Genomic DNA, 27,186 nt, shown 5'->3' with positions numbered 1-27,186 from the left:
CAGCAGGAGGTATTATACAGACCACTGTCACAGCAGAATGAGCTTGAGACATAGAAAAATGAACATGATGCTTCTGACAATCCACTTTTCTGTTAGCTTATGTCCTTACTGGTGTGGAGGCAAACAGTGGTGGGTATGATGAACAGATCAGCTCTATCAGGCGAAATAGTGGTTCTGCTCATCTGGGTACCCCATCTCCAGGAGTTCGTGTTGGGTGGGAGAGCAGAAGGGCTGAGCAAACACAGACTGATTCTACCCTGGATTAACCTGGCAGCCTTCAGCAAACTTTAATTCAAGGACTTCCAAGGGCAGAGGTTGCTTTTCTGCACTTGGCAACATTTCTTTTAAACGCACTTAAGCAAGTTTTTATGGGAAAGGCAGTAATTTAGATTCACTTTAAAACGAGTGCTCCGGTAGTGGAAACAGACTTTAAAATAAGATTCTGCAATGCTGCTTGGCTCTGCATAGCTCATTGCCCAAACAGTATCTGGATGATGAAGCTATGTTTAAATAAGATTCTTTAAAAGATTCTCAGCCCACATGGACATGTAACCACAATGCAGAAAACAGATATGAATGTTTTGGTAGATGCTGAAAGAGGGTGGTGGTGTAGGAATTTGGAGGTCAACAATGATAAAGAAGAATGGAAAGACAAGTGTTCTGGAGATAAGGTTCTCTAAAGAAAAAGATAATACTCTTTCCCCAGATTTAGGGCACTGGAGTTTTTGCTGTGTACGTCAGTAACACAGGTGTAGGGCTGTGCAAGCCAAGTCCCCTGTGCCATTCACCTCCTCAGCAGTCACCAGAGGGACTGCTGCTAGCAGTGTTGGCTGAAGGCCGGGGGATCTGACTCTCCCCTCTGGGACAGCAGCTCTGCTCTCTGGCAGCCATCCCAGGGGTGCTACAAGGCAACACGGTCTGCACAATCTCTCTGCCTCTTGACCAGAGCCAGTCAGGGTCACAGACGTGAATATTATCTTTGTGAGGCTTCAAGCAAGCAAACAGATAATGTATTTTTTTTAAAGAATGTTGCATGAAGTCGGTTGAATGTAAAAATGTCATATCAGATCTTTCAAGAGCTCGTTCCCTTGAGGGGATGTTGCACCAGCTCACCCACCAGGGCAGAGGCAAGGCAGGGAAGGGAGCATACACGCGTGTGCCTGCACTTCTGTGTGTGTATGTGCACGCACATGGGAGAGTCATGAACTGGCCTCTTTTCCCAGGATGAGTCCCTGTGTCTGCCTTCTGATGTTAACTAAGCCAGGGAACTCCTCTTTTTTCCTGTACCGTAGCCTGGGAATCATGCCCTGGACATTTTTTCAGATGAGCACATTTACATACAGGAAATCAGCCCAGAGACTCCTTTTTGAACAGTATTTGTACCAGACAGTTTCACAGTGGTTTCAGGTATGCTTCTTTTTTTTGAGCAGCTGACAGAGGGGAGAGTAAAGAACACAAGTAACTTTGTTTTAAAAACAGATGTATAAATACATGTTAAAATACAATATCCTAAATATATGTACTTGCAGAATTTAGAGCAAGACTGATGTACTATCATTGCATTTATATATGGTTTTTTCCATGTCCTGCTTAGTGATGCAGTTGAGCAAGGGAATCCTTTTTATTTAGGTCCATTTTGAATTGTAGATGAATGAGAACATAAAGCAGAGCACCAGCATCAGGAGGAGCAGTGCAGGAAGGGCCTGGCAGGGTGGCTGTGGACCAGGATGCACTCCTTGGGAAAGGAGATGTAAGAGAAGCTGGCCCTTGGCCTGGATGAACAAGAAGAGGAAACTCTTTTAAATAAAAGATGAAATAAATGCATAAGCAACTGGGGAGAATCTTGCCACCACAGTGGGAAAAAATGAAGAATTTCAGCTTATATGTGAGGATCATTATCTGCTGGCACAAACTTTTTTCTTTTGGAGTATAGAAGATGGTTTCTTACCATTAGTGTTTCAGCTGTAGTGGGAGAAAAGGTGAAGAAAGGTTTTTCTTTAACTTGATCATTTTGTCTTTTTTTTGTTCTTCTCTTCTGGTTTTGCCTGTAATAGCCCATGGCTCAACTTGAAACAGGAGGCCGTTCAGGTCACATAAAGCCTGGGATGTTGTACAGTGATACTGTGTTTACTGTTATTTTAGTGAAGGTACATAGAGAGTGGAAAGTATTGAAAAGAAAAACAAATTGCATGATGATTCCTTTATAAGAAGTCAGTCAGCATTCCTTCTTTAGGTTAATATTTCTCAGGTTTTCAAATCTGGCTGCAAAATCCCTGCTTCCAAAGCTTGATATGCAGCTCCAAGCCTGAGAATAGGGATGCCATCCTTTGGTAAACACTATGGGATATATTTAAGCCCTCGATTAACTCACAGTTGTTTGCTTAGGAAATACGTGTGTAGTGGAATTGTTTCACCCTTTATTGCATAAACATGTCTTCGGACTGGCAAATTTCACTATTGTTCTTGGAATGTCATTCTCACTTTAAACTTCAGGGGTTTTGCCAGGGCCAAGATGTCTGTGATGGCACACCTTCCACCTTATGTCTCTCACACCAGTTTTCTCCAAAATCTGTATGTTTTTACAGGTGTTTTCCCACAACTTCAAAGACTTTGTTTCTGCTTATTTGGCAGGGGAGGGCGGGGTGCAGTAGTGAGGGATACCCGTGCTCCAAAATGCTCCTCTCCTTTGGAAGTGGGTTGCTTCCATAGAGAGCTCTAGCTGAAGTGGTTTGTCAGAAAAACTGTCCCTTGTGTGATAATGTCACATTGCTGCAAGGACTCTTACCAGTTTTCAGGGGTTATTGATGGTCCTTTTTTTTTGGCAGGTGTGTTTGTATCAGTGGTGTAGAGGTTTTACTGTGCTAGTGCTTCAAGCAATGACTTGAGTAACAATTCTGTTTTCTTAGATCCTCTAAAAAAATACAGATGTCTTTCTCGTTCTGAAAAACTTATTCTTAGGTTTTATTTTTGTAAGGTTATGTCTGGTATTTTCCCACTTCTTTCAGCTTGGCTTCTAATTAGTTTTGATTGATTAGTTTCAAGTTGTGTTCATATGACTGTGCAATATATAGAATTGGGATAGGTAAACTTGGCTTATTGCATTGGTAGATGTTGAAGTGTTTTAAATATAATAAATAAAGGCAGAACTGTGTAGTTTTGATTTTTTTAAAATAATAATAAGGGCTTTCATCTTTCCACTATACCTCTAACTTTTTTCTCTCTGAAGCATAAAGACTGTTTCTTTCTAAAAATAAATATTCTTTGAAATGGAAAAATAAACCTAGAACATGCTGGAGCTGTGTAGACTCTGAAGTCTAATGGGATCACAAAAAACAATCCCGGGGTTCATCCATCTCATTCCATTATTGATTCTGCCCTGCTGAGTCACCAGCCCTCTTACATGAATCTGAAAAAGAAATTTGGACATATAAGAATAGTGTGATGCAGTATGAAAACTCTTCCAAATCTGATGTGATCTGGTTGCTAAATGTCGTTACAACTATTCAGTGAAATAAAACAAGCCAAGTTAGCAATGACCTGTAGACCATATCAGATTCCAATATAAAAATTACCATTTTTTGCTTATTCTGTACAATTATGTCTTTAAAGTAAGACAGGAATACCAAGATTGCTTTGGATTCAGAATAGAAAAAAAACATTGAGGAGAATGTTGAATTTAAATGTTATTTCTCAGAGTGTTTTTCCTTGTTTTGACTGAGAGAGCTATGCCACAGAATCCACCACTGGTGATTTAATGGACAAGATATATGGTATTGCATAGAAGCAAAATGAAACTCTGGAAGTTTTTCTTGTGCATGATAACTTCAAAGTACACACACTGTTGAGGGCTGTTTTCTAACCTAAAAAGAAGAAAGGTGTTTTGTTTACCACATGCGATCAATGTTTCTGTGGCAGGCCGAGATGCTGAACTTCTTCCCTTGCACAGATGGTTAGGCGATGTCTACACCAGGATGTTTCAGTAAAGAAGTTTCCACTCTGGTCACTAGCATGGCTGTCTTTTCACTGATGATTGTTGTGAATGGATTACTGCATACAGGACCCTGCCTAGAAGAGGTTTCTGTGCTACCTGGCTTATCCACACCACCTTTTACCTTTGTTACACGTTTATCGGTAGCAAATACAGTGAAACACAGGATTTTTCTCAGCTCAGTAAAGCTGAAGTGGATCACAGTGGAGTTAAACTTGGTTTATAGCGTGCCTAAAGACATGAGCTACCTGTGGAGCTCTGCAGCACAGCTTTGTGTGCCAGTGACTCAGTCACATCCCCTTGCCTATGGTGGCCATTGAGACCTCCAGGCTGCTTGAAGCAGAGCTTGACCAGCTGAGAAGGAGTGTTCTGCTTTGCTGCTGTGCTCAGTGGCTCAGAGCAAGCTCTCACTACCTTTTGTGATTCTCAGCTGTGTTACCAGAGAACCCAGAACTACTGCTACTTTCAGCTGCTCTTCCTGTGCTGATAGCACTAGCTTTGTCTGTACAAAAAGTAACCTCAACAGAAGAGAGCAGGATTTGGTCTTGCTTCATGACATGGCAAAGAAACAATAGGAAATGCCGAGAAATGAGTACCAGAACAAGATTGTAGAAGAACAAATCCGACGGAAGATTTTTGGTTATTTAGGAGTTGTGCTGAGGTTTTTTTAATATTAGATTTGATAATAAAATATTTAAGTAAAATCAAGCATATGTGTATATTGATCTGTCTTTCTGAAGTTTGTTCAGGAGTAGTTGTTTGTTCTTGCTACTGTGCATGCAAGTGAGTATGAATGCTAGACTGGACTCTTAGAGAGTCTTTGCCAATAGCAAATGCCAAATGTCTATGGAAAAAAAGGATAGTATTCTTAATAATCACTGCAAAACATTGAACAATGCATTTTAAAGTGGCATTTGTCTGTTCAAATTTCTCCAGTAATCCTCCAAACCTGAACCAACCAACCAAGTACCCTGACACTCTATACCTTGGTCAGAAATTTTCGAGTTCGAGTTCTTCACTCTGACCTATGGCCCTCAGCTGCTTGGGTGGTATTGCAGTGTTGTTCTGGTGTGAGAAGCAGCTTCTTCTGATACCTCGGAGTGGTGACATTGTGTGCAATGGTGGCAGAGTGGCAACACTCCTCACCTTTCATCCACTGGCAGAGGAGTTGTTAGTGTAACCTGTTGCCTCAAATCTCCATGGTCCCAATGAAAAAAATAGAGAATTGGACACCTTCTGTACAACAGAACACTATGCAAGTTTCCTTTCTATTCAATGGTGTGCTGTCATCCTCACAATCCCATGGACAGGGGAAGGTGTTTGTGCTCTTAGTGCTCTAGAACTAGAGCTGGAGGAAGGACTTGGGCTCTCCAACTAGGAAATTGTAGGTAAATGTGAAGAGCACATATGAAATGATGGACTCTGGATTGTTGGTATCCAGGAACACGTTTAGAGTGTTCCAAAAGTTTCATTAATATGTCACCTTAGTCTTCACTTAATGATCAGAAAAATACATGGTAAAATAAGACTTGACTAGAAATGGAGTCAAAACTGTCTTCATGTCACTATAGAAATTCGTGGTGCTTTTCTACATTAGGATTTCAGTGTTCCAAATCAAAGATATGTAGTAGAAGTGGAAAAATATCAGAGAAGGCCAACAAGAAGAGAGGTATGGAGCGGCTTCCCTGTGAGAAATGACTAGGCTGACGAGGGCTCTTCACCTTGAGAAAGCAGTGGCTGGGAGAGGATGTGATAAAGGTCTGTATTAGGAAGTGCATCAGGAAGGATGATTGTTCACTGCCTCTTAAAAACAAGAAGTGGGGGGCAGCAATGTAACCACTAGGTGACAGATCAAAAAAAAAATCAAAGGAAGTGGTTTCTGAGATGCATGTAATTAGACTGTAGAGCGTGGTGGATGCTGCAGGATGTTATGGATGCCATCAATGACAAGAGGTCAAAAAGCAAGCACATAAGTTCCTGGAAGAAAGGTCTACCTAAGACTGTTAGATACAGAGATATTACTTCTGCCTTAGGAAGTCCCTAAGCTGAAAGTTTTTAGAAGTTATCAGAGAGTGTTCTGGAGAACTTTCACTAGATGCTTGCTTTTATTTTCATAGTCTTCAAATATTTGCTGTTTGCTTCTCTAAGCTAGAATGTGGGGTAGGGTGGCCTCTGATCTCACACCAGGAGATTTTTTGTTCTCTCTATCACTCATCACAAGTTTTAACATGATGTCACTTTGCAGTTTGCTTGCTTCCTATTTTTCTGCCTTTCAGAATCCCTCTGGTATGTCCCTGGACTTTGTGGTGGCTGCCTCAGCCACCTCAAACCCTACGTGCAGTTTAGCACTGGGAACAGAGGGAAGAAGTCATCTGAATAATGAGCTCATGGCTAGTCAGACACAAGTTGATATATGGGGTAAACACACAGACTGGAATTCTTTCATAACATCTTGATTATGAAAAGATAACCATGATATTTATATCTCCCTAGTTACTTGTTACTCTCATACCATGGGAGGGATGTGTTTTTGTTCTGTTTTTAAAGCATCATTCCCATTTAATGCTTCATTATGTGCAGTTTTTTTAATACCAATTGTTTTGCATCTGACTTAGGTGTTAAAAAAGACTCAGCATCCCACTTGGAGTAAGTTTTTAGTGAATTCTCTCAGAAGTATTACCCCGGTAAGCTCAAGAGATCATTTCCATGCCAGTTTGTATGTAAGCACAGCCTACGAGTGGAATTTTGTTTTGGTGGTGCCAAAGGTTAAGCCTTATCATGGTGAATTTGGGTCCAGAATGCTAGCAATTTCAGGTGCTTTCTTCATAGCCAAAATAAGTGGCTGGAGAGCTCTGAGAAACTTCCCTACTTTCCAGTCTTGGTAGAGCCTGTTATTACAGTAATTTCCTGGAGGTGGATGAGATTTTGCTTTGATATCCATCTGTGCTTTCCTACTTCAGAAGACCTGTACATCCCCTTCAGTTAGCACACAGTGCAGCTCCCTGCAGAGGTGAGAGCACTGGGTGTGTGGTATAATAGTGCTTAATGTTAACCACAAGCTTTTTATAGCAGAGCTCTTTTTAAATGTGAACATTTCCATACAACTTTTTTTTCATGCTACAGGGTGTCAGATTTCAAAAGGCAGCACTATGGCAAGCCAGTGGTTAGTTTATATGATTACTCTGAAATTAGTAAAATGATATAGTGATAAAAATGTTGGCTTTGTGTACTGTAATTTCTTCCTGGAGTGATTTCTTAGGTTTGCAAGTGATTTTGTTGAAAAGTACAATAGTATTTTGCAGAAAGAACTTACACTGCAATACAAAAGATTTGTTTTCATTACTTGTGTTGTTTTGATGATTTTCTTAGTTTGCTTTGGACTTAAGTTCGGTGACAAATTGTATAGCCCAGATTGGACTATAACAAATTATATATTTAACAGCTATATGTTCTTTCCTTTGTGTCTCGTATTCATGGAATGAGTCCTCAGACAAAATACTTTTCCAGTAGGGGGACAAAATATCTAGCTATTTTATGCACAGATAAAATGCATCATACTTTAAAATAGTAAAAATTTTACCTGTTTATCATTACATCTTCTGCAGACCTGCTATTCTGAGGTGTCGAAGCCACATTTCTTTGGAAACCTGACACAGCTGAGAATTGTGTATTTGCCATATGTGACTCTGGACATTGATCTGGGTAGATAGTGCTACTTTTCCATACAGAAAAGAGTACAGTCAGCCTTGGGAACTTGTACCACAATAATCCGTTGCTTTGAATAAGATAATTTCAAAGAAAGAAAACCAGCTGATTTTTGTTTTCTGTCTTTGGCGTTGGGGCACAGGAAGAAGTTTTGTGCTGTGAAAGTGTGAACTCAGAATTGCTGTGTCCATGCAGCATTACAGCGGCAGTAAATGACGCTGATGGAGGCTCACACAAGGGGTGAGATTACTCACTCATGGATGAATATTCTGTGTTTGGGCAATCTCTAGGCATGGCAGAAAGCAGGTCTGTCCCAAATGGCGTGTTGATTTGGGATGTATACTGAGAAGATAGTTACTGTCCTTGGGTGATAAGTGGGCTGAGATTTGTCCGAACTTGTGAAGTTTTTTGGGGTTTGGGGAGTATGTGTTTCTTAATTATTATCATTAGCTCAATGCTCAGGCATTTTTGGACATTTCACAGATAAAACATTGCAAATGCAGCTCAACCCTAAGCAAGAGGCAGCATGAACAACTTTCTTTACATTGGATAAAACAAGGAATTCCTAGGAAGTCAGGGATGGGCCCTATATGTTGGTCCTGTGGGGAATGATTCCTCATACTTCTGGGCAACAGTGTAAGGCTCTGGCATGCTCTTGTTCTACATGTACTACTGCTGTGCTAGCTGGTGGATGTTAAACCTGCTTTATGCAGAAGTCATTGTTCTGAGACTTGAAAACAGCCTGTTTCATAATTACAGTGCAAGTTGTAGGTCACTGAAATGGTAAGAGTGTTCATTTAATGCAGTGTACTCGTCAAAAAAAGAACTCTAAGTATTTTACACTTTGTAAAGGAAAAGAAAAAACAAACAGACAAACAAACTGAAAAAAAGAAAAGCCCAGTAAAATACCCAGGGAGAATGAACAAAAAAATATGTTCTCTAATTTAAAGTGATCCAGAGTCTTCTGGAGTTCATGAACCAGCACCGCCGTTTGATGTCAGCAGAACTGAGCGGAAGTGTGTGGTTTGTGAGCTCGCTGCTGCCGTGGAGTCACAGCTCCTTGCTGGCTGTGGATGGGCTGTGCAGGGCAGACCACAGTGCAAACCCGCTGGTTGTTTGGTTGTTTGGCCCCAGGGTTAAGACCCTGCCTCAAATGGAAACGTCAGCTCCTTTACCCAGCGCCATGCTGTACATTCTGTAGCATTTTGCATCTCGGATGGGGACAGACCACGATTAACGTAGAAGTGGGCAAAAGTGTCTCATGCCTACTTGGCCAGATAACCTCCACCGTAGGAGGGAGGAAGAGAAAAAGCAAGCTATGTTCTTGGACAGAGAAGCAAGCTGCTGCTGGAAAATAAAAAAAAAAACCAAAACATTATTGCCTCATGTTCCTTTAGCATGTGACCAGTTACGGCAACTGCTGATTGTCTACATACCAGGAAAAAAATGCCCTGTAGTATAAAAAGTTCCCAGTCTCTACTTCAGGTCATTACAAAGGTCTAAAGGCAAATACTAAGGAAGTCAGTCCAACTTTTAAATAATACTTTGCTGAGCAAGAAAAAAATCAGAGATGACAAGAGATTTCTTCAGAGAGGTTTATAATCTGTACTGAGCTTTATTTTTTTCCATCATCTTTGGATTAGCTGAGATGATGTCTCTCATTCTTTCAAAACTAGCTTTTACACTATTATGAAGCAGATAGAAAAGAAGCAATGTAAGAGATTTCACAGAAGTCTTGCAATGTTTAACACAAAGTTTAACACTTTATGTCTAAGAGGTTGCTGCAGAGTGTATTCTGTGTTCAAGAGTGAGGCTGCCTCTGGGTATAGAGAATGTGCAGATGGAACAGATGCTTAAAGTTGAGGTGATCAGTTATGGTGTCTCAGGCACAAGGGCAGCACATGTGGGGATTGCTTGGGGAAGTGATTTTACTTTTCCCAACTCTTCCAGCATGACAGGCTTTCTTTGCCCCACTCTGTACCTTTCAAACAGACAAAAAGAATTTAAGGTATACATGTGTCTCTAATGCGTTTGCCTTTGTTGCAAAGAGAACAGCGTGAAGAATATACAATGGCAGTGTGGAGATTTCTGCCACAATGACAGTCAAAGTTCCCATTCCACAGAGCTTGCTTTTGCTGAGCAGTACTAGAAAGAATTTCTGGGAAAAGTTTTCATTCAATTAATTGATACTATTTTATTAATTCTACTCTTGTATTGAAGAATATATATAAAACTTGGAAATAATGTAAATAAACAGTACAATTATTGTATATGTTGTATGCAAAATATATATAATTTTATGCTTTCTATATGTACATAAATGCATAAATATTTCCATTTAGCCATCTACCTGTGCACAAAATAGTGAGCTCATTACAAACTTTTTTCTTATTTCTTTGATTTCCATTGGAATTTATTCCTATTTATTCCTGATTCTTTTCATTGTGAGATACCTGTCCATTGAGAATAGGGAGGATTTAAGTAGATGTATGTGAATATTTCTCTGATATAACTGAAGAATTACTGCTAAGTCTGAGCACATCTATGCAGGTCTAAAACAAACAATTTCTTCAGGGGAGTGTTTTTAGTGAACTAATTGCATTTAAGAAATGAGAGGCTTCTCCTGAAAGCATACCTATATCCCCATTTTTGCTCTGTGGAAATACCAAGTAGCCATTAGTTCATGCATTACCCATGTAAAGATATGATGAAATAATGAATACTTCACCAGGAGAGCTCTTGGCAATTATAAAAGTACTCAAGATGTGGAATGCATAAGCCTAGCAAAGCAAAAGTACACATCATTTGGGTATCGGTAAGACCTACCTGCCTTTAAAGAAAACAAAAAACTTGATCACATATCTGCTCAGGAAAATAAAAATAAAACCATAAACCTCAAAGTTTCTGCAAATGATTTGCTACTAACGTCAGTGTTTTTTTTAGAGAATGAGATGTTTTAGATCAAGCAAACATTCTTCTGACATTAGTGATGTAATGGTCTCGTGTTCAGAAAGATTTCCTGTTTACTTTGGGTCTGAACACAGACATCTCAAGAAAGAAGGTGCTAAAATTTTCATCACACATCTGCATATAAAGACAGCCCAAACTTTTCCGAGATCTGTAGTAAATTTTATGTACATTTCTGTTCTTTAGGAAAAAGTGGGTAAGTAACAGTTGAAAATCTCATCAAATCAGAGAGTCTCAATTTGCTGACCAAGCTAATTCCTCAGTTTTAATCCTGTAATGCAGAAAATTATCAGGCAATGTCAGTTTGGCAGCCTTGTGAGATATTTTTGTGCTCTAAACTGGGAGCTTTGTTAGCAAATTAATCTGAAGTCAAGGACTAGGTGTCCCTTAGAGATGAATTGCTGCTCCCCTAAATCTGGGGAGCTCACAGATGGCAATAAGGCTTCTTCATGGTGAAATTGAGGACTTAGTTTTATGCTGTAACTTTTCATGAAGTTTCTGTTTCTGTGAGCGAGCGTTCACAATAGAAGCAACACATCTTGTTCAGAATTTATATTTAAATATATCCATTTTTCCTAAAAGACGGAGATCATCTGGCTGTTGTTTTATTTTCCTAATTATAAAATAACAGGGATTATATTTAAAACTTTCTGCAACTCTTCCTATGTTTTTGAAAATACACATACGTCAATCTCCCTTTAGCTATCCACTCTCTAAAGAATGAACTGGTCTGTCGTAAAACAGACCAGAGTGAAGATCTTGTATGGCCTGAGATCAGGAATAAGTATTTTTGAGTCTTTCATTGCTTCATTTTGCTTTTTAACTCTGTATAGTTATATTTTGAGAAACAATGTCACAGATGTGGAAACTTGCTTCATCTCCATAATATAACTGCTGAGCGGTCTAGAAACGGAAGTTCTGAACTCAGGTCAGCACAGCTTTGCTGCCAAGGCAGGAGGCCTTGTTTGATGCCTAGGTGATAAAAATCTGATGGCAGAAAAATACAGACTGTGGTAAAGTCACCAAGTGGATTTTGGTCTTTTTGATGCTGTAGGAAATGAGATTATTAGTTGGTTTTGTTAGTTGACTTCATTAAATGTGTGTCCTATGAGTATAAAAAGTGTACTTCTAAATGTGTGATTGTGATACCAGCATAAGAAAAACCCAACATCAGCAGATGCTTTGGCATGAAATTATTGTGTGTTTGGAGATTTTGCAAACATTCCCTTAATCTGATGGGTAAGAAATTGCTGCTTGTGGAGCTGTTTGCGGAATTTAGATTGGCACTAGAAACCAAAACTGGATCTAGGACAGCACATTTATTGACAGTGACAAACACACAGGCAAGATAATATACAGCATATTGTAAGAAAAACATAGGATTTTGCTTTTAGAAATATAGAGGAAGGAGCAGCTTGCTGCCAGCTGCATGAGAATGGATTTGGGCTGGTGGGAAGCACTCACCAGAGGGGAATGTCCTGCAAGAGTTGGGCTGGCTCCAGTGGACCAGTGGTCTGGTTAACATGGAGCAGGTTTAATAGTCTTTCATTCATGGCTTTTACCTCACTAACTGTATGCAGAGGGTCCTGGTGCTCTTGGTTCTGTGCTGACAACGTGGAGACACCAAGTAGCATTTGTGTGAAGCCAGATGGGGCTCAGGGGGCTTGGCAGCTCAGCTGGCTCCCAGGTGTAACTTGTCCCTGGATGCAGCGGATCTCCATCCACAAACTCAGGGCTATGCCTGAGCTAAGATGCTGATCCAAGCTGACTCTGTCTGTGGGGTGGGTAATTTGCAATTTGGATAACACACTTCTGAAGTGTTTTAGTGGTAACTTAGAAAACAGGGGAGAGAAATGCAATGCAAGACACATTTTAAAATAGCGCTTATCAGTATTTAAACTTGTAATGGATTTGATGCCACTTAAATTGTTTCTTCCAGGCAAAAACTGCTTCTCCAAAATGCAGATGTTCCTGTTATCATGAACACCTACTTTAGTCAGAAGGTGATACCTAGTGAACATTCAGAACCCAGAGAGAAGACATATGGCCTTACAAAGATGCTTATCAGGAAGAATATCATATCTTTGGCTCAGACCTTCAGAGTTGATGACCTTGATGATCAGTTACAGCAGAAATCTTCAGATCATCAGGTATGGTCCATTTGGTTCACAATGAAGCGCTTGGTAAGAAGTTGGTGAGTAGATGTTTGGAAATCATAAGAAAAACAAAAATTCTAAATTACTGACCTGTTTGGTTTCCCCTTTCATTTAGTCAAGGCTGAATAATACACAGTGTTTACTTTAATAATATTTTCTTAGTGGAGACTTTTGGTCCATCCAAATGCTGAACTGCTGTGAGGTTATTTTGCTGAAATCTCACTACTGTGCTAAATAGTAATTATAACTTGGTTTTTTGTTGATTTTTCTCCTATTCTTTATAGCTGAATAGCTGAAATGTAGCTGTTTTCTTCTAACTCACTCAAGATACTGCTTAAAATAAAAGTTCCTTTTCCTTATTTCTATGTTTTAACTCATTTGCTTATTGATCCTATCCTTTCTTTAAAGCATCAATTGATAACATCATTCCCCATTCCCATGCCCTCAGTTTGTTTTCCTTCCTATTTTGACTTTATTAAAATGACTACTGACTCCACATTTCTGTAACTGTGGTTGTACAATCTGAGGTATTTTAAGAGATTTGTTTTCTTCATTGTGTGCCAGCACTTTCTGAAAGTAAGGCTCTTGTAAAAGCTTTATATTGGCTACGTAAATGATTCTTAATATTTGAGAAGTTTGGCCCTTCAAGTTTGAAGAGCCATGAGTGTCAACATTTGGTGTTTGCCTTATATATAATTTCCATTATAGGCCTGGGAATTAAAAAGTTACATAAATCAAATCCTAATCGCCTTTCTTGTTTCAACTCTAACTTGTAAAAAGCTTCTACTGTGGTATTTGAAAACCAGAACAATTTACTTGTTCCCCTCATGGCTCCTAACAAACAAACCACTTCATTTAAAACTTGGTAGACAAGTTTTATTGCAGCCACTTTGTAGACAAAGGGTAGTGTCGTACCACAATTTTCTTTTAAATATTGCAAATTCTGCTTCTTTATTATGTATAATACTTATGGCACAGTCGGTCATACTCTGAAAACCTTTCTTGGCACACAGCTTTTTATAAAAACAGGTTTCATTGTGAAAACAGAAATTTGGCTCATATTGCAAAGGGACCTATATATATTGACCATGTTCATTCATGCTTGCATGCAATCTTTATTGAGAGAGATTTATTTTAAAATTAAGATAAACTACATTACTCATTTAGACTAAGGCAAACTGTAGGATTAATGAAATTTATTTTGCAAGTTTGGAAGGTTTTATTAATAAAATATGTTTTGAAAGCAATGAAAAAATAGTTTTTGCTTTAAAAGTTTTGTATTTTTCATTAATCATGTAATTCTTTTACAATTAAATATTTTCCATTAAAATATGTACGTCTGAGGACTAGCTTATTAGTCTGTAAAACTAGACACCGGTTCATTTCCGACTTTATTTGAAAGTCCAGAAGCATTCAGGATGAATTTTACCCTTTTTTTAAGATGAGGAAGGAACAGAACATCAAAGAAGTCAAAACTCCATTCAAGGGAAAGAATCATAAGGGCTAATATCAGTTCTGGTTTCCTGTTGGTGTCACCTTCATCTCTCAGGGGTTGAATTATCTCAGTCCAGAGCACCAGTTAAATACAAGAGCACACCATGTGTGCAAGTCTCTTGAGTGTTTATTGAAAATAGACAATAAATAATTGGCCTCTAGTCTGTAAGTTAATTTAGGAGCAGTAAGTATTTCAAAACTGATTTTTACTTGCTACTTGATTTTATTGATGGCATTTTCTTGTCTAGCTCTACATAATTTCAAGGTTCTCTGGAACGTTTCTCTTAATGGGTTTTCCTTCACCAGGTTCCCTATGCTCCACAAACCCATAACAACGGTGATTCAAAAGAGTATCCCTCAGCACTGAGTGCTGTTAATGATTCTCTGCTTGAAATGGTGGAAAGCCAGGGAGCAGTGGGATGGAGAGAAGTGCAGGTACGAGTTGTTATCCAAAGGGTGTACTGTTTGCCTACAAGAGAAGGGTCCAGAAGCCACACTCAAGGAAACAAGCCTCTTTGTGCAGCACCCGTCGTGAATTCAGATCCACCAAACGTTAGGTGAGTAATAAGATGCATGGGAATTTTTGTTTGAGGCTGTGATGTGTGAGCAACTAAAGAGGAGTGAGTTCAGAAATGTTGTACTTGTTGTCTTTTGGGGAAGCAGCACACTCAGCAAGGAAGGCATGGGGCTTTTGATGGGCGTGGTGCAGTTCTTTAATTAGGTATAGTGTGACACAGAAGTAGTCCTGCCCAGAGAAAGGAAGAATCTGTCTTTAGTTTGTGTCATCGACAGATGACAGCAACATTGAAAATGAATTAATGAGAATTTAATTGAGAACATCATATACTGTTCCTTGAGTTTCACAGAATAGTTGTTACATCCCATTTGCCCATTTCAGTGTCTGGTATACTCTGCCAGTAAGTTATGCTCGTGCAATGGTCTTTTGAAACAAGAAAGAAATACATGAGAGACACATAAATGAGAAGCTTTGTTATAATGAGGACTTTACACAGATGGTATTAGAAAAACATAGGTGTATGCTTCCATTGTGAAGTCACTGGAAAAAGATCCTGTTGACTTCTGAAAATCTGGAGGCCACGGCAGTTAAGATTCCTCTGCAGTAAAGTGTTGTGGTGTCTGAACATAACCAGAAGTGCAGAAGCATTACATGCAAACCCCATGGATCATACAGCTTTCAACCAGTTGTTTTAGCTTCTTAATTTTTAGTCTTTGGATCCTAACACTGTTCTGTTTACAGTGGAGGGAATTGAGACTTGGACCTTGTTTTCTTAAATACAAAATATATGGCAAACTGTTTTCCTTTCTGACCAATTTCGAACCATTGAATTCTTTCCTTCTCCTTTTGTAATCCTCAAGGTTTGAGACCAAAGTCTGATTTCAGTCTTTCTCAGCAACTCTGGGTCTCAGATAGCTGTGTCTGGTTTTAATTGCATTTTCTTCCTTTGGTTTTGCACTAACTTTTGGTTCATGCTGGCTTAGAATTTTGAAAGTTAAGATGTATCACATTTTTTTTTTCACTCAGGAAGATCATTAATGTGAGTTATAGTGGGAGAGCTTGTATGAGGGTTCTAAGTTCAGCCTTTCAGGACATAAGTAAACATTTTTTCCTGCAGTTTAGGACTTGAATGGAAATGTGCAATTAGTTTAACAGGTCCTATTGACAGCTCTCAAGATGTAAATTGCAGCAGGCTTTGAAATGTTTCTGCAAAGTTTTGAAGAATTTGAGTTCCTCTAAGCCACCCTGCAGGTGGATAGTGGTGTCCTCAATGGTCTTTCTTCCTGAGCTTTTGAAGTACTAGAATTCTCTCAATTCTTGCTACCTTGTAAGACTCTGGGTAATTTACAGCACTCATTGGTCAATAAAATTCCTACAGAAGGCACTTAGGAAGATTATTCTTTCCTATAATACAACCTTGGTCATCACCCACAGGAAAGTAATTATCAACAGCCTTGTCCCCGACATTTTTAGGAGCTCTTTTACATACAATACAGTTACATTGAACATTATTTTTTAAAAAATAATTGATACATCTCTGGACTCTTTGCTTTATATTTAATTCATTCTTAATATAACATATCTCTTTTTTAAAAAGTAAAAGGAAAAGTACTTCACCAGCCCACATCAATATGGGGTTTTGAGGACAGTACTGCTCCCTGTAGATTTTCTTCCAGAGGGCTGCATTTGATCAAATGTCGGGGCAGCTGACAGACAGACTGGCATGCAAACGGATTTTTTCATTTCCAGCTCTTAACCAAAAGTACACTCGACTTGCAGGCTCACAATTTGAGGTAGTTAACCTGCCTGAGCCCACACCCTTCACAGGAATGGGGTGAAAGAAAACAGAAATCTCAGATTGCACTTCTTATGTCAAATATGAAATAGAAATAAAATTAAAAACGAGAGCTTGTTGCTTCTGCGTACATGCTGTAGCTGGGTGTTCTCATGGGCAGTTGTTAAACTGGTCTCTTACAAGTTCCTCAAATTTCCTAGATGTGTCAGCTCAGAAAACAGCTTATTTGTTGTTGTTCACAGCTATCAGACTGTTTTGGATCCTGAATCAAAAAAAACCAACCCGCTTTCTTGTTTGCAAAGAAGAGAACGAACGCTTCTTTTACAGACTGAGGAATGAAAAACACCTCTTGCTGCTTTATCAGCTGCTATTGCAATGGCTGATAAACATCCACATGAGACTTCTCTACCAAAAATGTCTGTGTCTGTCACCTGATAGTGAGCAAAAGGGTCCAACGCCCTCTGGCAGTCCTTTGAACCACAACCGATGGCTTATTCTTTTGTAACTAAAAAACCCTATTTTTTCCCTTTTAAACTTCTTTCTGTGAAGTAAAACTGCCAGGAAAACAAGATTTGTATTTTATGAGGCAAGACGAGTTAGATTATTCATTGTTTCATAAAAAAAATTTCTAATTAGATATCAAGGTAGATAAATACCTAATTGATTCATATTTTGAACAGGCTGTTCTATGGCATAACTTCTTTTGTAGCACTCCACAATCACCTAGATGCTGCTGTCACAGAGAAGCATAAAACCGACCACAATAAGCTGAAAAGAAGCATTAAACTAAATGTGAAATAGGGGAAGTGATGCATTTGGTTAAAGGCATCCAGTTTCTAGTTAGAGAGTGGCAAATTGTGGGAGAAACCTCTTTTTTGATTGAAAGGAAATGGATTAATTTAATTGATTAAAACTAACACTTGTGAAACATAGAAACCATGGGGCTGCCTATATACATCTAGCATTTATTGTTCATAAATATGTGGAATATGGCCTTTTACTGATACACAAAGGGATACGTTTGAAGGGTTGAAGTTTGCTCAGCTGAGGTATTCAAAGCATTTTCCAAGGATGCTGAGAAATCTTTGCAGAGACTGAGGAGTTCTCCGGCTTCTGTTGTTCGTAAATTGGATCCACATTCCCTGTATTATTGTTGAAATATTTGCCTTTTCCCCCATAACTAACTGCTCTTGCAAATGGACTTTCCATGCTGAAGGAGTTTCTTGGGGGGGGGAAAAAAGAAGAAAATATGACTCGCTGTGACTGTCTGCCCATTTCCAGCATTCCTGGCATACTTTTTGCTGCCTTTTCCCCTCTGATGGCAGAGAGATACTTTTGTTAATGACACAACACATGTTTGTCTAAACCAAATTGTTTTGATTCTTTTTTGAAAATGTCCTGGCTTACAAGTACGAGGCTCCCAAAGAGACTCCTGTCAACCTGAGGAGCTCCCTGGCGCAGAGGTGTCTGACTCACTGCGTCGGCCTTGTACTTTGTGTTCCTGGGATAAAGCAGTGTATAATTTGGATTTTGCTCCTGCCAGTATCTGTTTGTTTTGAGCAGGCCACGTGAGATTAGTAAAAAATAGAGCTGGTCAGTTTTGTGCCTTAAAGGACAGGGCTGGTTGTGTGGTTGTCAGTGTAACTAAAATAGATGCATTTTTAGGAGTATTAGGCAGTTAAACTGGTCAGAGCACTTGCAGGATTTGCGTGAGGAGGCTGGACAGAAAAGGGTGTTGTCATGTAGGAAGAACTAACCACTGCTGATTGAAAACAATGTTAGCTATAGCTGTGAATCCACACTTTAAAATCTGTGAGTGACTAGACAAAATTTCCATTCACTTCTCTTGGCATTTTGACTTATTTCCTACCTGAACAAAGCCTGCCATAGCTTTCTATTCCAAGAGCAAAAGAAAGACTATACATTTGCTTTAAAAATTAGTGTGATCTGCATCTCTTGCACTAGTCATCCGTAGTTCTTTCAGTTTTGCTCTTTGTTTTGTTTTCCATTTGCCAGCTCATAGAGCAGTGGAAAGGTCTGCCACCATGCAAGCAGAACCCTTGGGGAGCAAAATATTTAGAAGAGCTGAGGGTTTGTTTGAGTGGCTGGAAGAAATAGAAGTGAGGAAAATCCCATTTCTCTTTCTGAGCAGGCCCAAAGAAACAAGATAGTTGCTGTAATTCATTGTGGTCTAGCAAGTTGTTGCAAGTTTCTGTGTAGTCTTTTCATATGTAATGCTTTGTAAAACAGTTTTATGGGCAAGTGATAATCCTCTAGAACTAATTAATTTCTTAGTTGGATTTCCTTTTTCCCCCTCTTTTTCTTCATCCAGTGATTTTTGCTGTTTATCTTAATACAGATGTAGTCAATGGGTTAACCTGACTGGCAACATGCACAGCTAAAAGTGGAGTGTCCAATGCTGCAACTAGCATTCCAAGGAGATGTATTAATACATTGAAAAGTCGTCCCTCTGGTATGGAAAACCTACCTTAAGTTTTATAAAGCGTATTGAAATCAACAACAACAACATAAAATACTCTGGAGGTATTCTTATTTGAAAAGAACCCAGATTGGAAAGGATTGTCATGAAAGATCCATGTTCACAGATGCTAACATCTGTCAGAATGTTTTTTGTGGCTGACTTAAATCTGTTTACAGCATTCCATTTGTTTTTTGTGTTTTTTTTCAACAAAACATTTTAAATGGAATGGTCATAAATGCAAGTTTTAAAAAATTACATTATTTTTCTGGGATGTGATTTTTCAAGTGGAAAATAAACAGGAAATAAGTAACTGAAATGCAGTAGAAAGTGCTCCATAAACTAAAAAGTTTCCCTATTTTTCCCCTTTTCAAATCCTTCTCGAAGATACCATGCTCCTAATATTCTTGCAAAGTAGTCTAATTGCTACTTGACAGACTTATAATAGTTCTCCTAATAGCTGTGGTTCAAGCTCTAGTGACTGGTTTCTGCTTTGAAGTCTCTCTCTCTTTCATTTTTTTGTCCTTTTTTTATTATTTATTATAGAGTAAAGACTCTCTGACACTTGAATTTTTCCCTTTTGCCTCCATCCTGTTCTATTTGTAATTCTCAGACTGGAGCCACCAAAACAGACAGTAGGGACAGAAGACTATTGGAAGACCACCTTTAGTATCACCCTGTCCAACTAATACTTTAAACTGTCTTGTATAGTTAAAATCTGTAGCTTCCCCAGGCTGTTGTGTGGATAGCCCTGAAAGTCTGTTTTCCCTGCTGATGCTGCAGACAACTAGATGGAACTTGGGCTACTTCCAGTGCCACCGTAGTACAACAATTTGTTAATTTGACATTGCTGTTTATTTTTCAGTGCTAAATATTTACATAATCTTATTCTGTCCAAGGGCAAGGTGAAAGCACTGTTATCTGATATACTCCATACAAATAAAAAAATAAAAGGACCTCTCAATGTACATCAGCATTTTTTGTCCCTGTGCTGGGAATAGGCAATTAAACCATTTGTTTTTGTTTTGTTCTGAAATATGTCAGGGCAGCGATAAAAAATGCTGGTACAGAAAAGAGGCTCAAGAAGATGATAGCTAGCACAGACCACAAGTGTGACAGGAATTCAGTCTCCTTGGAAAGCAAATGGACAGGAATAGAAACCAGCTATTAGATGGCCAATACTGTGTGTGCAGGCTCCTATATGCTTCTAGCAAAAGGGAGACATTTATTGCTTTATTTCCTCCATACTCAAGTTCTTAGACTGGTCAGTAAGGCACCCATGTGCTCACACCCCAATCCTTTTTTTTTGGTCAAGGCCTACCCTTTGACACCTCCCACCTCTGATGATCACATGCAGGGCTTTAGGAAGCTGGGGAAGCTTTGTTGCACCTGAATCCCTCATTTCCCACTGCCCTTTGCTTCATGGCTCTATGCAACCAATTGGTTGTTTTTGAGGGGCTGTGTAAATGGAGAAAATGGGAAGAGTAATGTGGTCCCTGTACATTAACCTACAGTAGAGACCAGTCTAGGGAGAAAAAAAAGCAAACAATTTGAAAACATAATTTGCCAGTCCTAAAGCCACAATCAAAGTAGGTGCTGTTGTACCTTGGGTGGTTTCAAACAGGAATAGTAATTTTCCAGCACCTGTTATTTGTCAAGAATTATTCTAAGATGGCCCATGTAAAAGGTATGGAATCTTACTCTTGGCTTTGACCTTCACCCTGAATTTTTGTATCTCTGAAAGTTACGTGGTTGATGGACCTGAGAGCAGAAATCTTCCATGTGTGTTTTACACCTCTACATTTCACTGACTGTACAACTTCTTGCAGGAAGTGTTCAAGTTGTGCTGAAACCTTTGTAAAAGTCAGATTGTGTCTCTGGAATTTGTTTTCCTTCTACCATCGTACCCAAAGGCAAGAACCCTGAGCAGTGATAAATGTTATAAATACCTGGATGGAGGTGAGCTAGCAGTTGGGAGAGAAATTTAACCACCTGAATATTGCATGGAATTTCTTTGCCACTTGGGCAGGTAAACAGTCTTTGTATGCACAGGCTTGAGTATCTGCAGAGGTAGTGCACATGCAGAAAAACATCAGCACAGATTTTATGTAATAGCAGTTTTCCAAAATGGGAGATTCTTAGAAATAACTTTCTATCATCAGCTTTGTAAAAGCTTCTGTTGCATATAACAGATACTCTTTTGCAGAAAAAAAGAGGCCTTGAGTCTCAAGGAATCAGGAATACACAGTTCTGTGCAGATTATGAGTATGCTCTATTAATTAAGACAGACTTTGAAAGGGACAATATTGCTGAAACATAGGCCTGGACATTAATTTTAAGCTCTTCCTCACTTTCTTTTATACAATGCAAAAGATCAAGATACAGCAAACAATGCAAATAAAACAAAGCTCCTCAGAGAAGACAAGTAGTAAGCAATGTTTTAAAATTGGTATGTAAGTTATAAATGTAACAAGGTTGTCTTATGTTCACATGCCAGTCCTTACTCATGGCTGCTGGGTTTGTTCCATTTCTGACAGCCAAAGGCAGTCAGCAGCATCACACTGAGCAGGGGTCTGCAGTGCTGAAATCCTCAAACTCATTTCAGTTAAGGCTTCAACTGCCTCTGATTAAAGGGCATTTCACAGGGTTTGGGAGGGGAACATGCTCCTCCAATGGGACAAGTGATGAGCAAAGGCCTTGGATGAACTTACTGTGTATTACAGTTCACAGTGTAAGGGTTTGAGTGGGTTGGCAGTTAAGAGAGATTTAGTTATTTTTTAATTTTAGTCCTACAGTGAGAAAAAAAAAAGGATTATTTAACTGATACATACTGCCTGATATATGTTAAAAATAGTTTTGTAACACACTGAATTTAGATACTTGATTGGAGGTGTGTGTGTGACTGCAGTGTGGACTCCTCTGGACAACATGCTTTACATGTGCCTGAGCTAGGAGTGAACACAAAGTGTACTCCAGAGGTGTTTCACATTTGGCAGGCTGAGGGAGAGAGTTGGGGCTGTTCAGCCTGGAGAAGAGAAAGCTCCAGGGAAGAACTTAGAGCAACCTTCCAGGACATAAAGAGACCTTGCAGGAAGGCTGAAGAGGGACCTTTTACAAGGGCATGTAGTGATAGGGCAAGGGAGAATGACCTTAAAGTGAAAGAGCATTTAGATTAGATATTAGGAAAAAAAATCTTTACTGTAAGTTGCTGAGACACTGGGACAGATTGCCCAGAAAAATTGTGCATGACCCCTCCCTGGAAGTGTTCAGATCCAGGTTGGATGGAGCTGTGAATAACCTGATCAGCTGGAGGCTGTGGATGTCCTCTCTGAGGCAGCAGCTTTCCCCACTATTGAATTCAAATATGATCTAGTCATGACAACTACAGATGTTCTTGTCTTTGTCCTGTAACAATGGGATTATGCATTTTCCACTGCCTCTGAACAAATGCCAGAATTTGTAAATTCTGTTTGACATGAGGAAAAATGTACAAGGAAATTAATTTGATTGGAACAAGTTATGCCACATCTTCGATATGGAGCTATAAATTAACTGGCTGTATTAACGTAATGTAAGTGGGAAGTGGAAGACAATGTTAGCAAAGACACTTGGTGCCTAATTTTTCCAAAAATGTTTTTAATTTCTTTATTTCTATTTAATTTAATGGTAAGTGGGTATTTCCAAGGGAGCTGAAAACTGCCAAAGCTTTCTTGCTGCAGCTTGGGCTGTTTAGTCATGATTAAAAGTATCTGGGTTAGGAGCTCATCTATACCTTGGTGCTTCTGTGTATCTGAGTCACCTTTTTTATTTGGACTGCCAGGGTTTGAGGGAGAATCATAGCAATAACATCCTGAGAAATAAAGGTATTTGAAGTGGATGCATGAACAGTTAGGAAAGTCAGTGTCTCTCAGGCTGTTTATGTTTCAACAGTTCAGGTGGGAAGGGACTCTACTAAGGTTGTGGATTTTTAAGAAATCATTTGGAAATCAGCTTGGATGTACAAGAAGGGGGAGAATTCAAAGCAAAAAGAGGTGTCACATCTGGTTTAGAGGTTGCAACTTCAGCAAATCAACGAATTGCAATCGGATAATTTCTTTTTAAATGCTTTCAAGGGTTGCACCTCATAGGATAACATCTGTGTGCTAGATTTAGGAAACTCCTGACTAGACAAATGGGTTGCATTCTGTGATTTGTTTGATCCCTGCTGAATACAGAGAAGTTGTGTTTGGGAGTGATCTGCCTGGTTGCAGTTGCTATTTGTGTAGTGCAAATCAGAAGAAATTAAAAAGTCATGCATTGAACAAAATCAGAAAGAAGAATTATGATATTTGGAAATAAGATGCTTTTTTTTTAAAGATAAATGTACTTTTGGGTATTACTAAACTTTTTCGATGAAGAAATTAATCAAAAATTTGATAAATTTCCTGATTAACTTTGTGTATAAATGGATTTCCATTATAAAAATGAAAAATGAAAGCTAAGTATGATTCTTGCTTATTGATTCAGGCTTATAGTTAGCCTAGCATACTGGATAGCAAGCTAAGGTGCCTGGCCTCCCTGCAAACACCTGAAGGGTTTGTCTGTCTGAGGTTACCTGCTGAAATCTATAGATTTTGTGTGTGCACAGTGTGGATTGAGAAAAATTGCTGATGGTTGTAGCACTTCAGTATCCTGATGTTTTGGTCTCAATTTGCGACCCTTAGTTCCATGGAGTAGAAATATACGCTTTTTTTTCCTTTTCTCTATATGTCCTGGATACATCTGTCTCTTTCCTCTTATTTTTTCCCTGCAATTTGGTTTTGTATTTGGCACAGTAAAAATGTAAGTACTGTGGTAAGTTCTGAGAGTGCACAGAACTCCGAGGTGTGAAGTGTTGTTCCTCAGCTCCCTGTATGTCACTGCCCGCGTTATTTATGATAAGTGAATCTGTGACAGCACGGCCAAGTGACATTACAACAAAACACAGGGGTACGAGGTAAAGTCGAGCTGTGCTCAGCATCAGTGCAGGCTGACACTCTCCTCTCCGTGGGTCAGTCCCGTGGTGAACAGATATTTCCTGCCTTTATCCAAGCGTGGATAAAGCCCTGGAAGCGCAGGGCTCGGGGTCGCGGGAGGGCACACTGGTGTGTCTCTCCCCCTGCCTCCCCCAGCGCGTCCCTGCACACGCTGTTCAGTAAACAAACGCGGGGGAACCAGAGCGAGCTGGTTCAGAGCAGCCCGTTCATTCACACAGACCTCTTGGAAAGCCCTGCCTTTGCGCAGCCCTGACGTACGGGCTGAGGATAGCGGAGAAGTTAGTATTTATGTTTTCATTAATGCTTTTTATAGCTGCGAGCCAGCTGTAGCTAGTTAGCATTAGCCTAGGACATCCTTTAGCCTGCAGACCTCTTACGCAGGATAAAGGGCTTCTGATGGAAACAGAGTTGTTACTCATGGTACTCCCGGCTGCGTGTTTACATGAAGGCTGGTTGTGCTGACATAGGATAGATATATATACAGAAAGATATAGATATAGATATTAGAACAACATGCACCTTTCTAATGAGCAAGTCTGCCAGGATTCAAGGGGATTTTGTGTAAAAACTTTTAGTGTAGCAAATGCTGTGATTTTCATTTTTAAATGGTGTATTGCTTGTTTAAGAACTGTTCTGTTTAAATAATGCTCTGCAGCTATGCAGATGCTAACATTATTTTGTGTTTAGCTTTTAGGATATATTGTGAATAAGCAGTATTCCTGCGAGTCTTGAACACACCAGCTTGGACTGTTATAGTTTTTGCTATGAATGATGTAAGTGGCTGGCAATATCACAGGGTGAATTGGACCTAAGGCTTTGGTCTACAGAAATTGATGGCTCAGCTATCCTTCTCTGGTTTCTCCCAGTTTTTACTTTTGCAAATTTTCCCCCCTCTTCTTCTGGAAGCTAGATAGTCAGGAGGGTATTTAAAAATAAATAACAAAAGCAACTATGAAACAGAGAATGAGGAAGGCACGAGAAGTTTTGTTTTTCAAGCTCCAGCATGACAAGCACCATGGTCTCCGGTATTTGCATCAATAAGACAATTTCCTTTCCTGGTCAGTCAGTGTTCCCCATACAATTCTGACACTTCCATTCATCCAGGCAACCACAGACATACCTAAAGAAAAGTAGAAAACCTTGTCTATACTCTGCTTTGCATTTTTGTAGATGTGGAATGAACTTCGTGCTTTCTCACAGATAATTTAGTCCTTCTAATAGTTAAAGCTTTGCAATGGAAAGTTTCAGCACTGACTTCCCTCTCAAGTAGTTTTCTTCTTCTGAAAGTAGATTGTACTGAAGGCTGTCATGTCTGTTCCTCTTCTTCCCATGTCTTTTGCCACTATTTGCAGTGTGTTTTACAGAGAGAAAAGATTCCTTTGCGTTGTAAAACGATCTTAGCATGCATTTCCACTCCTCTTGTCTTTGTCACAGTCTCACCAGTTGTCAGTGACCAGCTCTTTTCAATCAAGGGGAATTCAAAAAGTTCATTGTAAAAAAGCTTTGTTTGCCTCTTTAAGCCTGACCTCATGAAAGCATTGATTACATCATGTCAGAAATATACCTTTGTGGTTCACAAAAAGAAGCTTTATAGTACCATTCTTTTTCATCTGCAGAACAGAATCTGTGTGTGAAACTGCTAAGTAGCCCCACATGCCAGTGTCAACTCACATGGTTGAACTGTAGTCTTACCAAGACAAAAACTGGGTTATCTCCCAAAATTGAATCACTTCTAATCTTCTGTTCAGATAAATTTCCTCCACCCATCCATTTAGGTACACCACCCTTAATGATCCACTTGAGAAGAATGTGACAGGCTCTTGAAAGCCCTGTGAGGCTGTGGAAGGCAGCTCATGAATTATGCGTGTTCAGTGCCTACAGCCTTAACCTCAAAATACAGGTGGGAAAACTTATGTTGGCAGTATCTAGACTTCCCTACAGATCGTGTCTGTGATTTGGTTCTCTTTTGCCTTTACAAATGTGGTCAAGGCTCAGTTCATTCTAATTTCAAAGTCAGCTAGTCTTTTGAGCACCAGAAGAATAATTTCTTACTTGGCAAATTCAAGCTTTGATGTCCTCACATTCCTTCTTGTAATGCAAACCAGCAAAATTGTGCTGGAATGTTTTGCACCATTTGTTAAATATGCTGGAAACTTGCTCAGTGTGATCTGATAGAAAATATTTTTGTTCATTTTTACTATTCTACTAAATGCTTCCTAAGCATTAGTTTCTTTTCTGCAGAAGGAAATGGCCTACTCAGTGTCATCACATGCTGGCTCTTGGGCTTGTTTTGGACTTAGTGTTCAGCCGTTTAGGGTCCTTGCTCATTTGTTCCTCATTCTCTTGTGACTGAAACGAAAACCTCGCACAAGAACTTAGTTGGAGGAATGTGGATAATTGGGAAAAGCAGTTTTACCCAACCAAGTTTTCCCACAAAGATGGCTGGAACAACCAGCACCGTGCTGCTAGCTTTGGGTGTTGTGGTCACAGATGATTGTACCAGATACTGTATAGACTGTGCAGCCTAAAAAGCAACGTCTTTCTCCTCCAAACATTTGGCAAAGGTGTTTCGAGTGCTTTCTCATAATTCAAACTTCTGTATCATCTAACTGAACCCAGCTGAATTTAACATAGCTAGATCCTGATTGCCCAGTCCTTTCCATGAGTCAGTTGCAAATTGTCTTCAATTTTTGGTTTTAATATATGGCTAGTTTTTCCAATGAGCAAAGAACATGTGTTTGAGGGCAAGGAGGCATTTTTAACCATGACAAGGCACCTGCTTACAGCATGTCTTTTCCCATTCCTCAAATGCTGTGATAGTTTAGGATAGTACATAATTAAGTCCTGTAACAAAGTGAAGTAATTTTTGCTAAATCTGGCAGATTTTTCACTTATTTTTGGATGGATTTTTCTGATTGCTTGAGGACGATCTTTTTCTTGTGTGTTCTGTCCATAGGATCCTAATGAGGCACATGATATGTGGGAGGCATGGATAAGAGAGAGATAAAGCTGTAATTTATGTCATCAGGGAGTACTGGGTTGACAACCACTAATTTTATCTAATCTATTC

General features: G+C 39.3%; 1 protein-coding gene across 3 annotated transcripts in view; it reads left to right on the top strand.

Annotated features, from left to right (window-relative positions):
• SPIDR (scaffold protein involved in DNA repair) overlaps window positions 1-27,186 on the top strand; it is a 194,790-nt gene that overhangs the window by 113,724 nt on the left and 53,880 nt on the right. For all 3 annotated transcript variants that reach the window (XM_063394537.1, XM_063394529.1, XM_063394520.1), the window contains exons 9-10: window positions 12,600-12,810; window positions 14,617-14,867. In XM_063394537.1, the coding sequence (XP_063250607.1) occupies window positions 12,600-12,810; window positions 14,617-14,867 (462 nt within the window). The remainder of the gene's footprint in view (window positions 1-12,599; window positions 12,811-14,616; window positions 14,868-27,186) is intronic.

Source organism: Prinia subflava, chromosome 1, assembly GCF_021018805.1.
Source record: "Prinia subflava isolate CZ2003 ecotype Zambia chromosome 1, Cam_Psub_1.2, whole genome shotgun sequence".
Taxonomy (NCBI): domain Eukaryota; kingdom Metazoa; phylum Chordata; class Aves; order Passeriformes; family Cisticolidae; genus Prinia; species Prinia subflava.
This window is presented reverse-complemented; position numbering and strand designations above follow the sequence as displayed.